Genomic DNA, 20,741 nt, shown 5'->3' with positions numbered 1-20,741 from the left:
AGCTTGGGGAACAATGTACCCATCACAAAGCAATACAGTTGCTCCAATACAGTTCTGAGAGCAAATTTCTCTTATAGTGAAAGTTCTCTTACAAATCCTGATTTCGGGCCACCGAGCCAGCTTCCGCTTGCAAACAGAGCAGGTCCCAATGTCCTCCAGCTCCTCTGCATCACGCTGTCAGCCTGTGAAACGTAGATGGCTCACAGAAAACAGGACCACAGCGAGAGCCCAAAGGCGTGCAAAGATAGTGACTTCACATATTCAAGCAATGAGTACAATCATGGGCCTGATTTCATTCCTGTTCCTACGTATTTGCATTTTTCCTGTGATTTCAGTGGGATTTGGATTGATACATACCCATTTTGAGAAGGAAATACTGAAAACGCTATCACCAGACCCATTTTGAGATAAGGAAATATTGAAAAACACCATCACCTTCTTTGGGAGGTATTTAGACTGCCTCTCCTGGCAAGGACTGGGCCAAGCTAAGGAAAGTAATGTACTCCTACCTGAGTGGGGCGCCTGGGAAAAATAAAGCTGAGGAAAATAAAGCAAAGGCCCCAGACTGTTGCAAGGCTAATAGACAAAACCTTGATTGAATGGTGACTGCAAATTTTATCCTGAATTTTATTAGTAGTAATAAGGGCAGCTGCTGAAGCACTCTTTATGTTTCCTTAGCATCTTATCCAGCAGTCCCTGGAATGCATCAATGTCAATTGATATTTTTCCCTGGGACAGACATCTATGCTGGCAGTTTCAAGCTTTGGCACAACAACATATCATCTCACATAAAGGAAAAAAACAACAAGAGAAGCTAAAAACAACTGAATGAAAACAAGAGTGTTTCGAGTGCCGTGGATTACCCTCCCTTCCTTTTCTGCGACCCTGATTTTCTTTCCTGTGACCACTGAGATAGCCTCTGATATTTGCATAACATTTTCCCCCAAACAGAAGTGGGAGATATTTTCTTGAATTATATTTATGAAAAATGCAGGCATATATATATATATATATGTATATGTATTTTAACAATCCAAAGTTCCAAGGTCTATGAAGATCTAGTGAAAATATTAGAAGGCCAAACAGACTGTGAATAAGACCAGAGTGGCAGCCCGAGATGTACTTCCCCTCCACACTTTCTAGAAGCTGCTCACTGAGTCCAGCCTTAAGCTGGGGCGGAGACAGGCCACAGAAACTCCCAGAATGAGCTAACACCAGTATCTGGTTAAGGAGAAACGTGACAGCCATCAGCCAGACTGGGAAGTTGGGAAGTTACCACAATCTTGTGCACGCAGGCATTACACGATGCATCTGCCCCACAGCACCCTGCCCACTGGCTCCCTTTCTGCTGAGCTCCAACCATCCTGAAATTAGGACCATTTCTGCAGCCTCATTCAAAGGTTCCACCTTTATAGCTCAGCCTAAAGACAGTGCTTGCTAAACAAAGTTTAGCAGTGGAAGTGACTGTATTCGATGCAAGAAACATTTCAGAAAGCAGGAGGACCAGCACACAAGCCTGAAGAGCAATCCTGGATGCTTTCATAGGGGAAACCATCTGCATCCTTAAAGAAGAAAGGGTCTTATAGAAGCAATGACCTTGAAATGTAAGTCATCCTTAGAAAAAGGATACTTTCAAGGTTAAGTTCAAGATTTTTGTGCTTTATGTGCTAAATGTAAACCCTCAGGGGTTTTCTAATAGGTCTGTTTAGGCACCCTGCACAAATTTGCTGGGTGAAGAGCAACACGTTTGACAAAAAGCCCATACAGTAACGGTGTGTTATTCTTCACAAGAACAACAAGCTTTCTAAATACTTGTATATAAAAGGCTAGGAAAGCAGCAGTGACAGTGCCTCCCCACGTCTCTTGGGATGGCAGGAAGCTGGGAACGCTCCTTCAGCCCCCGCACAGCCAGCAGCTCGCCCCAGCGCAGCATTTTCTAATACAGCAGCTGCTGCCAGGACCAACATCTGCAGCGTCTCGGCACATATGATGCTCTTTAAAGAAATAAAACCCACTGGGTTGCTCAAGAATGCTTTGGCTGAAGTAATTAAAATGGCAAAACAGTACTTTTTGGGGGAAGGAATTCATTTTAAGCAGCTCTGGCTCATTTCCAACAGCAATTAATAGCAAATTGAATTCTTGTGCAGCTAAATAACGCAGCTTCTGCCCACTAAACTTTCAGGTAGCAACATTATAAAAGGCTAAAAAATGGACTCACTTAACCAGAGACCATGCATGCTGTTTCCCCCAGTACAGTCCATTCTACTCTCCCTTTTTTGAAAAGTATTTGCATTTAAGTTCCTTTCGAGGGTGGTTTGGCAGCAACAACTACAGCATACAATTCCGTTGTCCACTCTAGCGATTTAATTGTTGTAATTCAGCTTTCTAGGCATGTGTTCTTAGATATCCAAGAAGGGGCAGCAGCAAATGCTGCCTAACAAAAAAAGCAAGCCAGCGCTTGCAAAGATCCTTTTGTATGCTCCCTTGAAGAAAAATGCACCAGCTGCCCCACGTCTTTGTGCAAAACAGAACTCCTTAAATTCATGGCACTGGGACTGGTAGCCCTGCATGGAGCTGGCACCTTCCTCTCTGAGCCCACATGCACCCACCTGAGCCCCCAGTGGCTGCAAGTGGGCTGCCAATGCTTGCCCACTGCTCTGCATGGGGTTAGGGCAAAGCTGTCTTCAGCAGGACGATCTCTGCATTGGTCAGGGCTGTTCAAGAGTACAAGAAAAACAGTGGTGGTTGCAAACTGGGGTAGTTCAAATGGAAAAAATCAACAGGGAAATCTGGAAGCAAAGAAAAAAGGACGCAACGTGGTATTTTACTGAGTTACTGTAGTTCAGACATAGCAGAGGCTTAATAGGTAACGTGGAAAGCCATTGATAAAATTAAGAATATTTAAGACCTTGTGAACCAGAGGGCAGAAGAATGATTCCAACAGTGTTCAACTTAATCTCATTTTTCAAGCACCAACTTCTTATTTCTTTTCACTGTTGCATACAGTACTCGAAACTTCTTTGCATTTTCCCTATACCCTTCTTTGTATACCTGTAGCACACAAAGGATACTTGGGATGCTCTAACATATTTCCATACAGTTGTACCAGCTGGTAAGTCACCTTTTACACAGCTGCAGATGGCTACAATTTCATTGCAAGTAAGCACACTCCCTTTAATAAGAGCAATCAAATGCCAGGATTTGTAGGAAGTAACTTTTTCCCTTGACCTTTTTAGTACTGGCCAAATGTCAGCAGATTATTAAAGGGCAGGGAGCACAATCTATGATAAATAATCTCGTGTTGCTGCACACCAGACCAAAACGCCCCCTCCTCTCTGTCCAGACACATACTTTAGTTTTCCAAAACAGCTCTGATTTATGAATTATAGATAACCAACAGAACCTGAGTGCCAAATACAATACTGTGGGTGAGCAGGGCTTGCTCAATTCCTGGAAGCCTACACAAGGATGGGAAAAGGAACAAAGGAGTACCAGCAAGAACATAGCCTTACTTCTGTAACTGGCAGCTGCAAAATCACGGCTGGCATAACACATGCAATCTTTACCTGAAATACACCATCACAGAAAATTGGAAAAGGCACAAAAAACCCACAAGGCTGTCTCCAGGTCTTAAATCAACTGCAATGAGAGATTTAAGGTGTTCAACCTACTTAACTAATCAAAGGCACTTAAAGCATCACCTGATCATAGACTGCAATTACTTACAGGGGGATGTCAGAAAGCTAGAAAAATGGAGCTAGAAAAAAAGCCAGATTAGAGAGAAAGTACACATCTTTTATTGTAAAGATAATTACCCTTTGAGTATTTTACTGAAGAGCACAAAAGAATCACCACCAGAAACTAAAATGCACTGCATGCTTAAGATGCGTGCTGCAATTCAGCCATTAGTTACTGAACTTCAAGTAAGAATCCTGGGCTAAAACACCACAGCTTGCAAATAAAGTCAAATGAGATGGAGAGAACTGACAGCTCTGGCTTTAAAATCCAGGATGCAAACAAAAAAGGCTGAAGGGTCTAAAAAGCAAGCGCCGGTCTTCCCACCCAAGCCTTCTTGGGCTTGCCCAGCACCGCAGCCCACTGCACCGCAAGCAAATGGCGGGGCAGCCTGTGCTGCTTGTTGAGCATTTCCAGCCCCTGAACACCGCTTTTATGCTCCACTTCATTCCGCTAAGGTCCATTTCCAAATGTGCCTGAAGAAAAACTGCTTATTGACTTCAGTAAAATAAACCTTTTATTATTTCATATGCTGTTTCTTTTAGCGATACTCCAAACTAAACGGTACAGATATTTACAAGAGTGGAAGTCTCATCTGTAGTTCATCTCAGAGAGGCTCACTGAGCCAATGGCTTATGGCACAGTAGGATTGCCCATTAAAAATAGTACGGTATAATTCAAGGCTTCCTGCAGGCACCGTCTCTGTGCAGCTCAGCTCATGCTAGAAACATTATTAAGAGCTACAGTATTAAAGCCACCATTTAATTTTTATTTGATGTTAAATGAAAGCAAAGAGCATGACTAAAAAGCAGCAGTGGAAGAAAAAAAGATAGACCTGAAGATTTCCCACTAGCTTTATCTAGAGAGCAAACAAACATCCTCTGCCTTGGACAGAGCAGGCAGACGAGGCCAAATAGCCTGGCAAAAAGACCAGACCCTCTGAGTCTTGTAGGTGAACAAAGGTAAACAAATAAAACCACCACCCCAAAACTTACTTGGTGTTCATTATTTCCCAATGGAGACAGAGGTTCAGGGATGGAAGCCATCTCCCCACAGCTATACCAAGTCCATGACAGAGGCAGGAACTAACACTGAACTCCTGAATCCAAAGCCAAACTCCTTAACCACAAATTGTCCTATTTCCAGTGCCTCAACCTGAGTCCAGAAGTGGCAAACTACGAGGTGAAGGGAAGGAACAGAGAATTTCTCAGGAATATTTCTGACCCACCTAGAAGCAGACCTCAGCAGTATCGCAGCTAAACTAATTGGTGCAAGGCTCCCATATTGCAGCCCACAGACAAGGGAATGAACTTCTAGTCCTCACAATCCTCACCTTTCTGCAGTTCAAGTGGGGCTGACGCAAACACCTATCGAAGCAGGCAAAAAGCCCCATGTTGCTTAATGCTCTTTAAACAGGGCACTAGAGAGCTCAAGAGGTGAAATCACACTGCCTCCCCCCCCGGAAGCAACTGTTTCACATCCAGCCTGGATCGTAAGTGCCTGGTGCAATCACGCGAGCTCCTGCCAGACTTGGAGAGGCAGGAGGACGGCCCAAGCACAATTCCCAGCAGACCAGTGCTCACAGTGGACAAGTCCCTGTGGATCAGCTTGGCAGCAGTCCTAGGAGGACAGCAAGAGGAGCCAGTAGAGGGACTATCGCAGAGAAGTGGTGTCCTGGCCCCCAGGGTGCCGAGGTGAATTAACAAGGGAGCACAATATGGCCTCCACTTGACAGCTTCAGCTTCTGAAGATAGCCCAGTGAAATCCTGTCCCAAATAAATCACTTTTATCCGCACGGAGAGGCAGGGCATGCTTGCAGCAGCTCGACATTCACAGGTGAACACTGCCATTCCCGCTGGTGCTAAGGATGCTGAAACAAAGAGCTGGTGAGCTCTTACAGGGGATCCACAGCCCCACACATGCTCCACCTTGTGATCTAGCAGCCAAGCAGGGGAGCCAGAGGGAAGCAGCCATCAGCACAGGCTGCCGCGGCTCCAGCCTGCAAGAGCAGCAGAGGCAGGCGCTGGCAGCTCATGCGGGGACCTGAGCTGTCGCAACCCGGTCTGAGCAGAAAGCAGCAGCCAGCTCCACCTTGCCCTGCAGCACGGGCAAAGCACAGGAGGGACTGGAGCCTATGAGGAGCCATGTTGTGACCCAGGGCCTTCTGAGCTGACTCCTGCAGCAGCATTTTGGGCCGTGCACCTGCTTCCATAGCTCCAGGCTGGGCTTGGAGTTGCAATCAGGTTCTTCGCTCTATTTCCACCACCACTTCCCCTCAGAGCACCTGCTGTTTCCTTACACAAACTGCCACAGCCCTGAGGTGCAAATGGCAGCAAGGTCTTCTAGCAAAACCCAGGAGGCAGCAATAGGTCATTAAGGACCACATTAGGGCAGATTTCCTTTCCAGCTGGAGCAAAACTTCAATCTCTTCTTTCTTTCCCTGTCACAGTTATGGTAATACTGCACAACTATTCATTATCCTCGTCTTAGCTAGAAAAGCCCCTTTCAATTTAGCACTTAATATAATTATGGAAAATTAATAGTGTTTAGAAAAAAACCTTACTTTTCCAGACCTATAATTTTACCTCTGTGAAACTATCAGTTACAAGTGGATCTAGCTATTAAACAATGGCGTTTTGTATCTATTCAGTGAGCAAAAAAGTGAGTTATTCGACTGAAAATCATTTAAATTCTATTTCCAAATTCAATACTGCATCTTCAAGGGAAAATGGTAGAATCTCAATGGTAGCACAATGTCCCTCTGGCACTGTGGAAACCAATTCTCCATTTGCGTTCATGCACCACAGTGGAGCTTCCTTTTTTTCTAAGAGGAAAAGATTTGTATTTCACTAAACAACAAGGCAAGTAATTGCCTTTATGTGCTTTCAGCAAAAATTATCTCTGGCTAGAGATTTATTGTTGACTTGATTTCTCTTTGAGACACATGCAGGACAAAAGCAATTGGCTGCTACAAAGTCAGTGGGTAAACATATTGAATCCCAGGGGGTCAGGAGACCAAACGTGGGAGATTTTCAGGAGGAAATCACGTAAGAAGCCACATGCATTGACATGTCACCCTATAAACTAAGTGGTAAAAGCTTGGACTATCCAGCTCTGCAAGCACTGACTCTCACAGTCTGTTTCAAGCAATTCAATGCAATGTCAATGTGACTTCACTTGCGAGGACAAATTGCGGACATGGATTTCATGCCTATGTACATCCGTACCAGGGAAGGCTGTTAAGATCCCAAACAGAGCATTCCTAGAAGCACAGTCTATTTTAAGCAATTAATTTCTACACCACTGTTTGGGGGAAGAGGGGAAAAAAGGCAACGCATGTAACAAGAGGTATCTAAGAGGCAGATATATCTTGGTAGGGTCAATCTGTGTTCTCAGAAATCACTCAAACACTGGCCTGCTGGCCTGTAATACTTGAATTGATATGAGAAGCATCATTTTGAATACAGTGCAAGCATACCAGCCACAGGGAATAAAATATTGAGCAGGAAGCATCCTTATCACGTTGTTGTTCAACAATTGGAAGAACATTACCAATAATGAGATCCAGCACCAGAACTGCTCTCTGCCAACCACAGATCTTGTTGGGAACAGTAAGGTTTGTATTCATACAATGAAGTCAAATGACAGCAGCTTTATAGCAGAGAGCAACACTGTATGTTTCTGAGAAAAAGAATCGTTAGCTCCATGGGAATTATTGCAGTTAAATTGCTTCTGAGTCACGTCGGTTGTTGCTCAATGTCTCTCACTTGGTGCCTACCTACCTTTTATTTCCTCATGAGGATGCACCTGTTAAGAGAAGAGGAAAAAATGGCACTGCTGCACCCTCTTAGCTAAATGAGTTATCATTCAGTATCTTGCTGACAAAATGGGATTATTTTCATTAACATTACAGAACAGTCCTGCAGAAGCCAAGGGCATGCTGCACTAGTCATTGTGTGAACTCACAGCAAGGGAAAGACCTTAACACCATGGGACCTGTAATCCAGGCAGGCAAACCAAGACAAAAAAAGGCATGCGCAGGTGACGTGACCTTCCCAGGGGCATCTGCGGACAGAAAATGCTTCCACACTTCTCTGATGTGCGGATGGCTACAGCATCCTCCTTCACAGCACACCTCACTCTCTTGAAACAGACATCTTTCAGCACCTACACTGAGGGCTCCACAAGCCAGAACACGAACACCAGCTAAGAAAAGCAGGGTTAGATGCCTGACACTCTGGGCTTGGCTTACACAGCCTCTAGCCCTGCCCGCAGCCAGAGCTCCCAGGGTCTACTGCAGTGCATCGGTGTGTGAATAGGTGAGCAGAGGGTACTGCAGTGTGCCTCCCGTGGCACTGAGTAACAGCAGAGTGATTACAGGCAACAAAGCCTGTGTGGATCATCAGCCAAAAACTTATGGCCCATTTGCATTCAGCGAGCCTGAACTGAGAACAAAAAACCCCAAACCAGACCGTTTATATTAGTCATTTTCAAAATGTCTCCTTTTCATGATGGTGCAGCTGAGAGCAGGACAAGGAGGTTGGACCAAGGTAACAGATGCTAAGAGAAGAAAAGTTTTAAACCAAACTCAAAGCCACCAAGATTGCATTTTTCATGCCTAACACACCGAAGTCCTGCTCTAGACTGATGAGAACAGAGGACCATAGAAGGCAGCTTAAATTACTGCTGTGTCCACTGGTGCTGCGACTGGTATGGTGCATTCAGCATCCACTGACAGCCTTCATAATCCAAGTGAGGGTTTAGTACTTTATGGGGAAAAACCACTGGCATTGCTCAGACCTGAACAGTCTCTAACCCTCATATGAAAGGAAAGGTCATGAAACAATCTGCAAATCCAGATTTCTTTCCTCAGCAAGGTAAGGGGAAAGAAGTTATTCACTATCAGGAACCATTAGGCTCGCAGCACTGTCAAAGTGTTTTTTCCCCACCCAAAGCACCACAGCAAGAAGAGGCAGAAAGATTCATCTTAGAAAATGCACATTTCATCTATTTGCATCCATGCCAGGAGCTTACCAGAATAAACCCCACTGGCCCAGCACTAATTCCAGTGGTAATTTCACATTCAGCTTCCAGGGATTTTACAGACAAGCCAGCAGTAATTCCCCAAGCAAACTGTGCAATGGTTGATAAAGTGTCAAAAAGCCTTGGTCACCTCCCTCTACTACATAAGGGATTCTCTCCTGATGCTGAAAGTCATACTAAAAAAGAAAAAAGATGACTTCTTTAAAGAAAAAAAACAAAAAAACAAAAAAAAAATTCTTTTCTTTCTGCCAAGATTACCCACAGTGAGTAATAGCTACCCACACCGTGCTACGGAGCAGAGCTCCCTTCCTCTGCTCAATGGGACATGGCAATCGCTCACTGCCAGGAGAGAATTCCCTGTCACTGCACTCTGAGGAAAGAGTAAGACAATTGAGCAGTGTAACACCAGCGTAGGTTTCTCACTCTTAACTGGCACCGAACAACACAGGTAACAAAAGCCAAGCTCTCTGCAGCACTGAAGGTGGGAAGGAGCAACAACACTACCAGCTGCCTGGAACAAACTGTATTAGCATAGAAATTAAAAGTACCTTTTTGAGAAACCTCATGTTTTTGCCATAGGCAAACTGAAGAGCTACACGACTCTGCTTTTGTGCTCAAAGTGCTGGGTTGGGAAGCGGAAGGACCAAGTTCACGGTCAAGCTCTCCACTCAACAACAAAACGAGGCATCTCATCACTCGGTGCCTCTCTTCTGCATCTTACACAGATAAGCAGCAAGTCAGCTTTTATCCTAGCCTTTGCTGATCAATTTAGACAGCATATCCTTTGGGACTCTACTACAGTAGCATCCCACTCAGGGAATACACAGAGAATTGCTATTGCATTATTCCTTTGGGGTACAATTTCACATTGATTGATTCACTGACAGATTAGAGAGGATGCAGCAGGCAGACTCGGTGTTTTTCTCCACAGCGATAGCTGCACGCATCCTGGCTTATCAAGGACCCGTGTATTCCTCTTTTGGCTTTAGTCAACTGATTTTACACTGATACTGTAAACACAAGAATAGCCACCATGTTGCCAAACGCCAAAATTCACACAACCCTGCAGCCCATTCGCAAGAAGCCAGAGCTCAGCCAGGAGTTTAACAAAACCTATCCCAGAATTTGCTGTTTAGCACATAGTTATAGAAACTGGCCCACAGCATGGGCCTCAGTGGCACACCAGTTCAGACAAGAAGCCTTTAGGCATACACCTACAGACAATTAGAAGAATCTTTTCAATCCAGAACAGCATTTATTAATTAATGCATTAATTTACGTATTTAGCTCAAGAGAAGCATAAAAGAAACAATGGCACAACTTCAACTGTAGTTCTGCAAGCACAGCACAAAACCACCTGAACGTACAGAACAAGGGATATGGCTGGATTTTTATCCAGGCTGCAAAAACAAAGCAGCTGGACTACTCTGACCTGAAAATAAATCCACCTCTCACATTTTCTGTCTTTCACATCTGTCCTTTTGTGATGGACAGAAACCATGTAAGAGTAACTCTTACCAATCTGCTGGCAGCTGCTTCCCATTTTGCAGAATATTCCCCTCTAACCCCTTCATCTTTTGGTATCATCCCAATGCAAGCACAAAACCTCAACACCTTGGAACAGTACTCCAGTGCTTCACAAGTGTGGACATCAGTGAAGCAGTCTCAGCTTTTGAGTCCCTCTGCGATAAAACCCTCATGGTCAGCAGGCATTATGGCAGGAATACTTTGCTGGCTCACCTGATCTCACGTCTGGAAGAAAGCATCGACAAACTCACTGTGCTCTAGCCACCTCAAGGGTCGCAGCGGACAGAAGCATTTCAACAAGGAGTGTCAGAGCTGCCGCTGTCTGAGGGCTGCCTTAAAAATATTCAGTATGCTAAGATGCGTTGTGTCCAATTAGCATCACAGCAGAAGCACATGGGTAATAGATTTTGCAGGCAGGAAAGCTGCTCCTGGAGAGCAACCAATCAACACTGGAGGAGGCAGGCCCAAGGCCTTCTTCCTTCTTTCCTTCCAACGGAAAACAAGGGCAGCGCGTAGCCAGCTTCGAGGAGCAGCACTTCACGTGGGCTCTGGGACCCAGCCCTCCACAGAAGGCCTGGGCAGGCCAAACACTGCTCCTCAGCCCTCCACAGAGGCTCAGCTTATCAAAGGGTGTTTTTCAGGATGACTGTCTCCTTCCTCGCACAGCCAGAAAAAGCCACAGCACTGGGGAGGGGCTGGGTGAGGCCAGAACCTGTGATTTAGATACAACCTGGTGCAATTAAACATGCCGCAGCCACACTGCTCCGCAGGCGCTGTGAGCTTCACGTGCAGCAGCGGTGCCTGGGAGCAGCTGGCTTGCTCTGCCCAGCCTGGTGCTGTGCAAAGCAGAGTCTGCACCAGGAGTAAGCAAACCCAGCCTAGTGCTGGGGCTGGCTGCCACAGCAGGTCGCTGTCATTCCTGCCCAAACCCACACGGACCTGGCATGTGGACTGTCTGCTCCCCTTCCCTGAGCTGCTGCTTGGGTTTCCTTTACCTCGGTAACCACAGCAGGGGTGCATCGACACCTACAGCGCACTGCCAGAGATGTCTCCCGTGGGAGAGCAGAGGTGTGAGGAGCGGCACTTCTGACTGAGAAAGCACTGTGCTCTCAAGGCTCCAGAGGCAGGCAGACCGGGAGAAGAAACACCAAATGCAGCTTTTTCCTGAATAAGACAGCGAGGTCAAACAGCACAAACCCATGCAGTTGCAGAGGGAGCTCTGTGCCCCTTGGCTCAGAAGCAGCTGACATACATCAGGACAGTCTCATTTTTCAGGGCAGTCTCATTTTTGCCTCTTAAGCCTGTGATCCAGCCCTAAAAGACCTCCTGCACTGGCAATGCTGACAATCTCTCCGCCGCCTCCTGCGGACAGCAGGCCCCTGAGATATCAAACGAGTCTGACCTGATTCAGATTGATGTAACGAAAATTTCCACCATCTACGAATGTTATACGAACTTGTTAAGTCTGAGTTTGCTCTGAGCACACACAGCACGTGGCTGCAGACATCACCCATCGCAGACTACAGGAGCAGCCTCTCCCCGGAGGCACCCCACACTGCAGTGCTGCTCTGGTCACCGAGCCACTCTGCTGCAGCCCTGAGAGCACCTCACTAATCACCAGCAGTGGAAACCGAGCCACCTGCACCGCACACGCCTCCCTCCCACTCACCTGATGAATCAGTGTTGCAATACAGTACAGAGAAATTAAATTAAGTACCATGAAAAGATTACAGCAGTAAATCCTCCTTTCGGTTACATTCAAGTAACACCACGATTAAATCATTCCTTAGCTTCGCACTCTCTGCTTCAGACTCGATCAGGCTGCGGGCAGAGCTAAGGCCTGCGTTTTTTGCCTCGAATCACAGAAATGCTATCCCTGCCTTGGGCAGCGGCAGCAAAAAGTGTCCCCTGGTGCCCGACCTGAGTCCCCCACTGCCCCCACATTGCTCAGAGCTCTCCCTGCCAGCCTGAGGACAGCATATGTGCAGGGTCACCTGCCACCCCACCGAGCAGAGAATGCCTGTTCTCTGCTTTCATCAAGAAAGCTTGCCACATGCAGAGAGGAGCTGCTGCAGCACGTCTCAAGGTTCATCTCAACTCCCTCCCTGTCACACCTCTGGGGACACCTGCTGCCGAGGAAAGGTGGCAGCTGGGGACACATCCAACGCAGGGGCTACTCTCTGCTGCACAGACTGTGCTCAGTATCATCATCCTGTGCATGAGTGCAAGAGAGGGCAGGAAGATTTTGACCAGAAAGATACCACTGCAGCTGGATGAAGCGAAGAAGTAACTGTATAGCTTACAGACATAGCTTCCTCCTCACTTACGTTCAGCAGTTACAGCGCTTGAGGTTTGTGCAGCACTTGAACAACATGGTTTCCGATCCAGCAGACAGTTAAGTTTGTGCTTAAATGTTTGTATCTCCAGAAATACCGCCTCGCTTCATGCGGTTCAAGCCAAAAGCATTCCCAAGCTCAGGTCTACAATCTACCTGTTTTATAGACAGCAACACGTATGGTCTCCAGCACAGTATCCTTCCGAGTTCCTATAGGAAAGGTAATTACCATCCTCATTTACACGTAAGCAATTAATATCAGCGGAGACAGCCTCCTGTTTCCTTGCCATCCTGGAAGAAGTACCTTACAAACAGGCTCCACCAACCAGATGTGCTTGTGGGGCTGAAAAAGCAAAGTCCCCCTGACAGCCCACAGCCCCCCACGTGCCGGCTGCTCGCCTCCACCCAGCCCCACCGTGCTGGGACCCACCTGGGGGGCACCCCGTAACTCCCACTGCCAAACCCCAACCCACAACAGGAGCATGTTGTACTGTAAAACAGATAGCCCGTCCGTGCAGGGGAGATGGGCTGGCTTTGGGAAGAATGGGTCTATGGGGGTAATTTCCTTTTAGGGGTTATTTTGGGGATGAAGGCTTTGGGTGGCATTTCCTTGGGGGGTGGCTTTTGGGAGGGATGCAGCCAAGCCGAGGCTGGAGGTGGGGGATACCCGGCATTCCTTACCTGGCCGGGGCACCCCGGGCCCCGTGCAGTGCCACCTTCAGCACCCCGCACCCCACTGTGCCGCTCACATCGCCGCCAGGACACACGTGGGGTCGGGTGGGGGGGACGCGCGTGGACCCCCGGAGCAGCAAGCAGAGAGCAGTGGCCGCAGCCAGACAGCTGCTTGGGGGAGGCGGCGGTGGCAGGAAATACCAAAAGACTGATCCAACCACGCTAGGGAGGGAGGGAGGGAGGGAAGAAAGGGGGGAAGAGAGGGAAAAAATAGAAGGGGAGGGAAAAAAGAAGGAGGAAAAAAAAGAAAGGAAGTGTGCAAAACGCGGGCGGGATCAGCACGGAGTGGACACGGAGCTCAGCTCCGTTCTCCTCCTTCCCCCCAGCTTGGTTCTTCCTTCTCCCTGACACAGGGAGAGGCTGAAGCCAAGGCAAGACCCAGGGTAAATAAACAAAAGCAAGAGCCCTGAACAGCAACGAGGCACCCGCAGACCCATGCAAGCAGACAGCTGCCCTTTGGGGCGAGGGAGCAGAAAAGCCAACCCTGAGAAGCCCCCACACCGAAGCCCTCCAGCTGCAGGAGCGCTCTGCCCCAGCACCCAGCCACCCGTCTACCCCATCACTGTGGCTCGAAGGCGCCCGCGCAGCACTTTACCCTGAGGCACAGGCAGGCTCCTAGCCCCGCATCTGTGGCCAGAGTGATAAAAATCAAGCCAGTGGCAAGCACGGACCCCCAAGCCCCTCCAGGTGAGGACAACAGGCAGATTGCAACAGCGCTGGCTGCAGCCTGCCAGCCCCCTGAGAGGATGTGGCTTTACAGGCAGCACGGTACCTGGTACAAGACTGCGGTCTCCGAGCTGCACAGCCACACGCAGGTCGACGCCAGACCAAGAACAGGAGACAAAGCAGGACCTCTCTCTGGAAGAGAGAAACCAAACATCCACCCCAACCTGTGGCAGCAGCAGCAGAATCAAAAGGCACCCAACTTTCTGAAAGCAGTATCACATGAGGGGATAATGTGACCAATACGCGCGTCTGACTTTCGTCGCTGGCTCTGAGTCACCCATTCACAGCTGAGCCCGCGGTGCAAAGTGCAGCGTGAAGCTCAGACTCACGCTTCTGAAACCAGAAGTGTTAAGCCAGACGCCCCAAGTGCTCCGCTAGCCTGCCCTCTGCACAACAGCTGGATCTGTTTTCTCTTTAGCACATGCAGCCCCCGAGCTGAGACCAAGACCCGTCAGCTATGACACTCCTCATGCTGCCCAGCAAGCCAGCTTCCAGCTCTGAAGAGCACTGACTCTCCTAAATGAAAACATCTCCCAGACTTCAGAAAGAACCCAGAATTCATCCAAAACTACAAGCTCAGCTTGGACAAGGACAGTTTCTCCCATCCACAGCCTCTGGCCAACCGATGGACTACAGGGGCTCACCCTGCACTATTTACATCCACGTACCTACTGTTAGCCAGCAGGGGCAGCTGATCTCCTGGGGAGCTTGGCAGGACACAGAGCAAAACTCATTCACTGTACCTGGCTAGGAGCATTTCATGACATTGGAGAGAGAGTTCAGCATTTATTTTCACTCTTTCCTAGAAGTTCTAGCACAAGACAGGACTATAAACAGGTCATAAACTAGACTATAAACAGATCAAGCATGCTGGGGCTGCCCTCTACGCTCAGGCAAACTGAGACCAGCCCAGTGCTCTGCAGAGCACACTCACACTGGAGGCTGCAGGCAGAGGCATTGACTGCCCTCATCCACAGCAAAGTGCCCAGATCCGTGCGTGGGGACCAAGTCCCCAGCCCCAACACCTCTTCTCCAGGTGATGAGCTAGAGAGAGAAAACACCCAGCTGAGCCTCACAAAGAGCAACAAGCCCAGAAACCCCTCCATGCCCCCCTACTACTGAAGGAGCTAGCCTGGGACTTTTCTTCCTATTAAACAAGCCCCAGAATCACTTGCATTGACAGGTAATTATTAAATTCACCTGTAGCCATAGCGATTTCTGCCATGATCTGCAATGTGTAGAGTGTTATCAGGACTCCAGTTGCCTTTAAGTTGGTTGGGATTTTGTCCTAATCCTCACCATGGTTTTACCCTTAGGGCAAGCCTGAGTGTCGTGGCGGGGCATGGAGGTGCCAGGGCCCTTTGGTCCCCCCAGCTCAGGGCACCAGCAGGCAGAGCCACTGTGCTGGAGGTGAAGCAGCTTGCCCCTGGCTGCTCCAGGCCACGCCACACCGGGCTCTTCTGCATGTCCCCGTGCCCTTCACACTTCTTCTTTTAGGGCTGGCTTACTCAAATGCAGCCAGGAAGTTTGCCAGCACCTTGCCTGGTCCAAATGGCTTTTCTATTAAACCATGGGTTTGAATTGATCCCGTCATCTGCATCCAGAGTAGCTTTAGGCCAGCTCTGGCAGCAGATGTGGCTCCTTGGCTACTGTGATACAGAGGTCTCAGGTTTATAGCATCCCTACATGAATCACAGCAGGATTCAAAGTCCACTTCCCAAAGACTATACTTTTAAAAGCTGGTAGTATTTTGGGTAAAGCTTTCCAGTAAAATGATCTTCTTCTCAGGAAATCATTCCACAATTATTATTTCACCTGCTCACTGCCAAATCACCACACAGAACTCATTTGATAAAACCTGGGCGTGCAAAAATGCTCCTGTCAAAACAGCTAGAGGTCGTGGTGAGGCATACACTTAATGCTTTCCTATACGCTCTAGGACAATGCATGTCACATCAGGAAATAAACAAAGCAAAAGGTTTGCCAGTTAAACTGCAAATGATTTGTAAGTCAAACTGAACCATTAGAGCAAATTTACATCAGACTGATGTTTTGCATCATGTGGCCATGGCATTTCTGATGTGGTCCAGGGAGCCCTGAAATTGGATTTGCTGTGCCTTCAGACCTTGCACCAGACGGGTCCTCGGACTGTGGGTTAAACAAGGAGAGTTACACCCATCGCTTCCCTGCCCGTCTGCCAAAGACAGGACCTGGACCCATGCTCTCCCTTATAAACCCCCCACAGAAAAGTGGGGATGCCAAACCACACAAGCGCTGATATTTTTAAAGACTGCTTTCCACAGCCCCCTAGTGTCTGTTTGGTTAACAGCTATTCAGAAGACAATGCATCTGCTTGGTCTCTGCTGCTTATGATTGCCCTGCCTGCACTGTCCGTGCAGCTCTACCTGCGCTGGCCGTAAAATCCTCCTGCAGTAGCTGTGGATTACAGAGCTCATGGCCCCAGTGTCTGTGCTAACAACACCTGAGCTCCCTTGCTGAAAGCGAATTCATCAGTGTCCCCAGATATGATAAATCTTTTTGACAAGAGACTTCTGACGGATATACCCAGCAGTTAGGGCTGAGGTCCATTTTGGCTTCACTTCTCCTTTGCAAGAAACCAACCCTCCTTTTAGAGGGTCTGCAGCTGTGATATTTTCTTTGGGCATTTGCCAGCATTCATAACACTTACCTTTCTCACCACAGCAATATAATTTTGTCCTAAGAGGGCTTGTAAACTGGTGTGGACTCTACCATAAATAAGGGTAAGGAAAACAGCAAAGCACAATAAGCTGTAATTGTAGTGCTGGGAGAGTGAAATCAGAGTGACTCAGTTGTGTTGCTCCAGACCTTACAATCCAGAGTGTAATAGTCTGGGCACTTAAAAACAACATCTAATGTATTTTTAAGACAATCCTACGAGATGTGTGACAACACAGTATCAGTGCTGTTTAAAAATTGTGATAAAGGGAGCCAGAGTTGAGCTGCAGCAACAGACATCACTCGGTCCTTTCAGGTCAGCAGCCTACCGTTTACTCTAGGAAATGACTACAAGACTTTTCTCTGCATCTTCCTCCTTGAATCCTTCACCTTTTGCTAACTGCTGAGCTCCTCTTCCCCCGAACAGAGACCACCTATGTGAAACGCAAATGCATACTCATCTTGCAGTGTCCACAAGACACACATATTATGCTTTCCTGTATCTCACAACATATCTATATGTTTTACAAGCTCCTGCTTATGATTAGAAAGGTTATTAAATACCATAAAAGCCATCAGATATATTTATTAGCCTCCATTAAAATGGAAATTGAGAGGAACAATCATATTCATATCGTTATAATTAGTACAACGTCTCTATAGCCATAACCACATTAATCAGACATCATATGAATGGTTGTTAGCATTGCAAGATACTTGCCCTTAAGCCCATGACACACAGCGAGACAAGAAGCAAGAAGCTTTAAAACAAATGAGCTAAAAAAGAAGTTATTGAACACAAGTCTTTATCCATAGGCATAAACTTCAACACAGCAGAATACAATTAACGATATGAAGAAGATCACTTTTTACCCACATGCATTTTCCAGTGCAAAGCTCCTTGGCAAAAATATTTGATGCCATTGCTGGATAGAGCAGGAGTTCCTTGTTAACAGGTAAGTGCTGTGTCTGTTTAAAGCTTAAAAAAAAACGTGTCCACAGCAAAATGTTTGCTTATTTTACATTTCAAAAAACAGAGCTACTGCTAAACCAGGATCCTAATTGCAAGTTTGCTAGAATGGGTCTCTGGGGAAGTCAGAAAAAAACACAAACAGCTCCCTGGGAGCTCCTGGAGATTGGAGTCCTCTTGTGGCAAAAGGCAGAGGAAATTTTTCAGCAAATGGTGACTGCTGAAAGTTGGGGCTCTACATGGGAGGCTGCATGGTGAATAACAAACACAGGGAATATCAGCTTGGCAAAGATTTTCACGTCACACTGCAGAGCATAAAAGCAGCAGCGCGAAGATTTCACAGCTGGCAGTGGGCAAGCGTCAAAAGGAGCAGGATGCCACCGCGTTTTGATACTGCAGGCTGCGCTTCTGTTTATTTTAGCAGCTCGTGTCTGTTAGCGTGTGTTCCCTGCTGAGATGATGTTTCTGGCTGTTTTTTTTTTCCCTCCGTCAGCAGAGGTAATTTTTCCTGCGTGTTTCAATAGTGAGAACTTTTCTCCTGGCTAATATATTCACCATGTAGTACTGCAAGCCAGCTCCTGTCCTTCTTGTCAGCCTGCTGCTGAGTTGGGTGAATAACGCAATCTGAGTATCTTGTTTAAATCTCGCTGCTCTGTATTTTATCTTTTCTGCTGCATCGTTTTCTACCTGCAGTAGTCCCTGTGGACTGCCTAGAGTTCAGCTTAGGAGACATTTTGTGTGAATGATGGATGTTGGCCATGCTGGCGCCCTGCTCCCTGCCTGTGTCATTTCAACTACTTCTATCCAGCCCTCATCCTAGAGAAGTCTCTTGTGGTCTTAGTTATCTGACATTAAAGGAGATTTCTTGGGCAGATCTCACCTTCCCTAGCCTGCACCCTAGCTAGTATCATCTCCTGTCTCCAGGAGGCTCGCCCTCAGGAGTGCTACGTGAATGGTGTGCTGGGAGGTAAAAATGGTCTTGCTCACACCTTGGTTTTGCTATGCCTGGAGTCAAAGGAGGTTTACTTGTGACTACCTGAGCTCCTCATTTCTCACTGCTCATTTGAAGGCTGTTCAAATCATGCACCACAAACCTATTTTATTTTCCTCAAAGTGTCTAGGATAGGAAATGAAGCTGAATATTGCCATTATCGCTCTGGTGTGAAAAACAGATTAAAGAGTTAGTTTGGTAGCCATCAATCTGCTCCTGCAGGCCTGGGTACTAACTAACTGCAGCCCAACACGCTGAACTGATTTGGTAAGCAACACTCCTTCTGCAGCTAGCAGCAGGCTGGAAAGCAGCCGGGACATCCACGATCTGACAAACAGTCCAGTGAAATCTGGGCTGGATTTCAAAACCCTTGATAAGACAGGACATGAAACCAATTTGCTACTCAAAAACATTCCAATAGCCTTTGTTCTTGGTAATATTTCCAGCTAATTGCTAAGCAAGCTAGCTGTTACAAAGCCTTGAAGGATAAAACTAAAACATACACGTATATGTAAATAGACGCATACATGCATACGAACATATATGTAGACAAACTTTTTGTGTGGCTGGACCAGACTGCAACACCCGCATTGGTATGGATAGCTGACATGTTTCTGAATGATCACAGATTTCCTCAACAGCTATTGGGAAATGTCCATATAAAGTTAAATTTTAAAAACTTTCCTTTTTTTCAGTTTCTTTTTCTTCCTGTTCCAAATAGACTTCGGAGCAGATGCCAACAAGCTTAATCTGTCTGGACTGAATGCTGTTGTCATGCAGAAAACATCGCAGTGAGGAAAAACATAAACACATCTCTTTATAAATGGTTTGATTATTAGATTCACAGACCCAGACACACGGATCTTCACATAGGCCACTATCAATCTCTCTAGGGCTATCTATTTTCTGACTGATCGATACTCTGTCCATGGATAGATCTGGATCCAGGCAGATGGTCACAGCTTAGTTCTGCTTTGTTCATTACTTCATTCTCTGCAGAGAGGGGCATTTTGACTTACAGACAACTGAATCTAGTTTCTGACACCCAACGCATGCTATTGATTTGAAAGTCAGGCCAGACAGTCACAAGTCTGATCTATCAGTAGCTTTGTAATAACACTACATCATATTCCGAAGCTTGTGGCTGCTTCCTAACGTTACAGGATGTGTTTGTTCTCATACTTGACCCCTTTTATTTCGCCTGACTCTTGAGTCATTCTCACAGCCAGCTTGTCTCCGATAAATCACGGAACCTCTCACTGCCTCTTTCTCACTCTTCTCTCTGAAATCCATCTTCTGTCTACGTCTGTCATCAAGTAAAAAGTCTCCTTGACTCCTGCAATTAATTTTAAGGATTCTTCGTTATTGCTGTTGCCTCCCTTCAACAGGACACCTGCACTTGCCACAGGGGCTTGAAGGAGACTGGGAAGAGAAAGAGTACAATGGCATTTTCTGCTACTGCTGAAGGACAGCTGGCTTACTGGTTAGGCAGCACAGAGGACTGCCAATATTTTTTCTACCTTTTGCTTCAAACAGGGACACCTGTCCAGTGTTCCTGTCACAGATTAAATGCAGAAGTAAAACAGAGAAGAGTAAAGCCTGAAGAAAAAAACAGTTTTCCTCCAAACAGATCTAACATCATCAAAGCCCATACTCTGACTTACAGCCCAAAAGGGCAACACATAAATGTTTCTTCCAGAGCAGAAAGTCCACCTCTTTTATGCCAGAGAGGACCTGATTTGAGCCCAGAGCCACTGACTAGATCTATGCTATTGATGTCCAAACACAAGGGCAGTCTGGCAAAGGATGGCTGGATTTAGCTACTAGTTGAGTCTTGACACTACAGAATAATAGCCTGGGAAGTACGAGGTCACTGCAGAGAGCTGTAGATATTTGCTCCATCACTTTGCAAATAAAATTATTAATGTCCCAGCTGCTTTCAGCCCTGATGACCTTCATTGTTCCACTGCCATTTATAATGCCTC

General features: G+C 46.8%; 1 protein-coding gene across 3 annotated transcripts in view; it reads right to left on the bottom strand.

Annotated features, from left to right (window-relative positions):
• OSBPL5 (oxysterol binding protein like 5) overlaps positions 1-20,741 on the bottom strand; it is a 204,592-nt gene that overhangs the window by 120,110 nt on the left and 63,741 nt on the right. The window contains exon 1 of one of the 3 annotated variants that reach the window (XM_080595135.1): positions 14,145-14,406. The exons of 1 other annotated variant lie outside the window; for it this stretch is intronic. In XM_080595135.1, coding sequence (XP_080451261.1) covers positions 14,145-14,252 — 108 coding nt within the window. In that variant the 5' untranslated portion in view covers positions 14,253-14,406. Of the gene's footprint in view, positions 1-13,321; positions 13,529-14,144; positions 14,407-20,741 lie in introns of those variants that run through there. One more of the 3 variants, XM_080595134.1, reaches the window with a different exon arrangement.

Source organism: Anser brachyrhynchus (assembly GCF_964034855.1).
Source record: "Anser brachyrhynchus genome assembly, chromosome: 5".
Taxonomy (NCBI): Eukaryota; Metazoa; Chordata; class Aves; order Anseriformes; family Anatidae; genus Anser; species Anser brachyrhynchus.
This window is presented reverse-complemented; position numbering and strand designations above follow the sequence as displayed.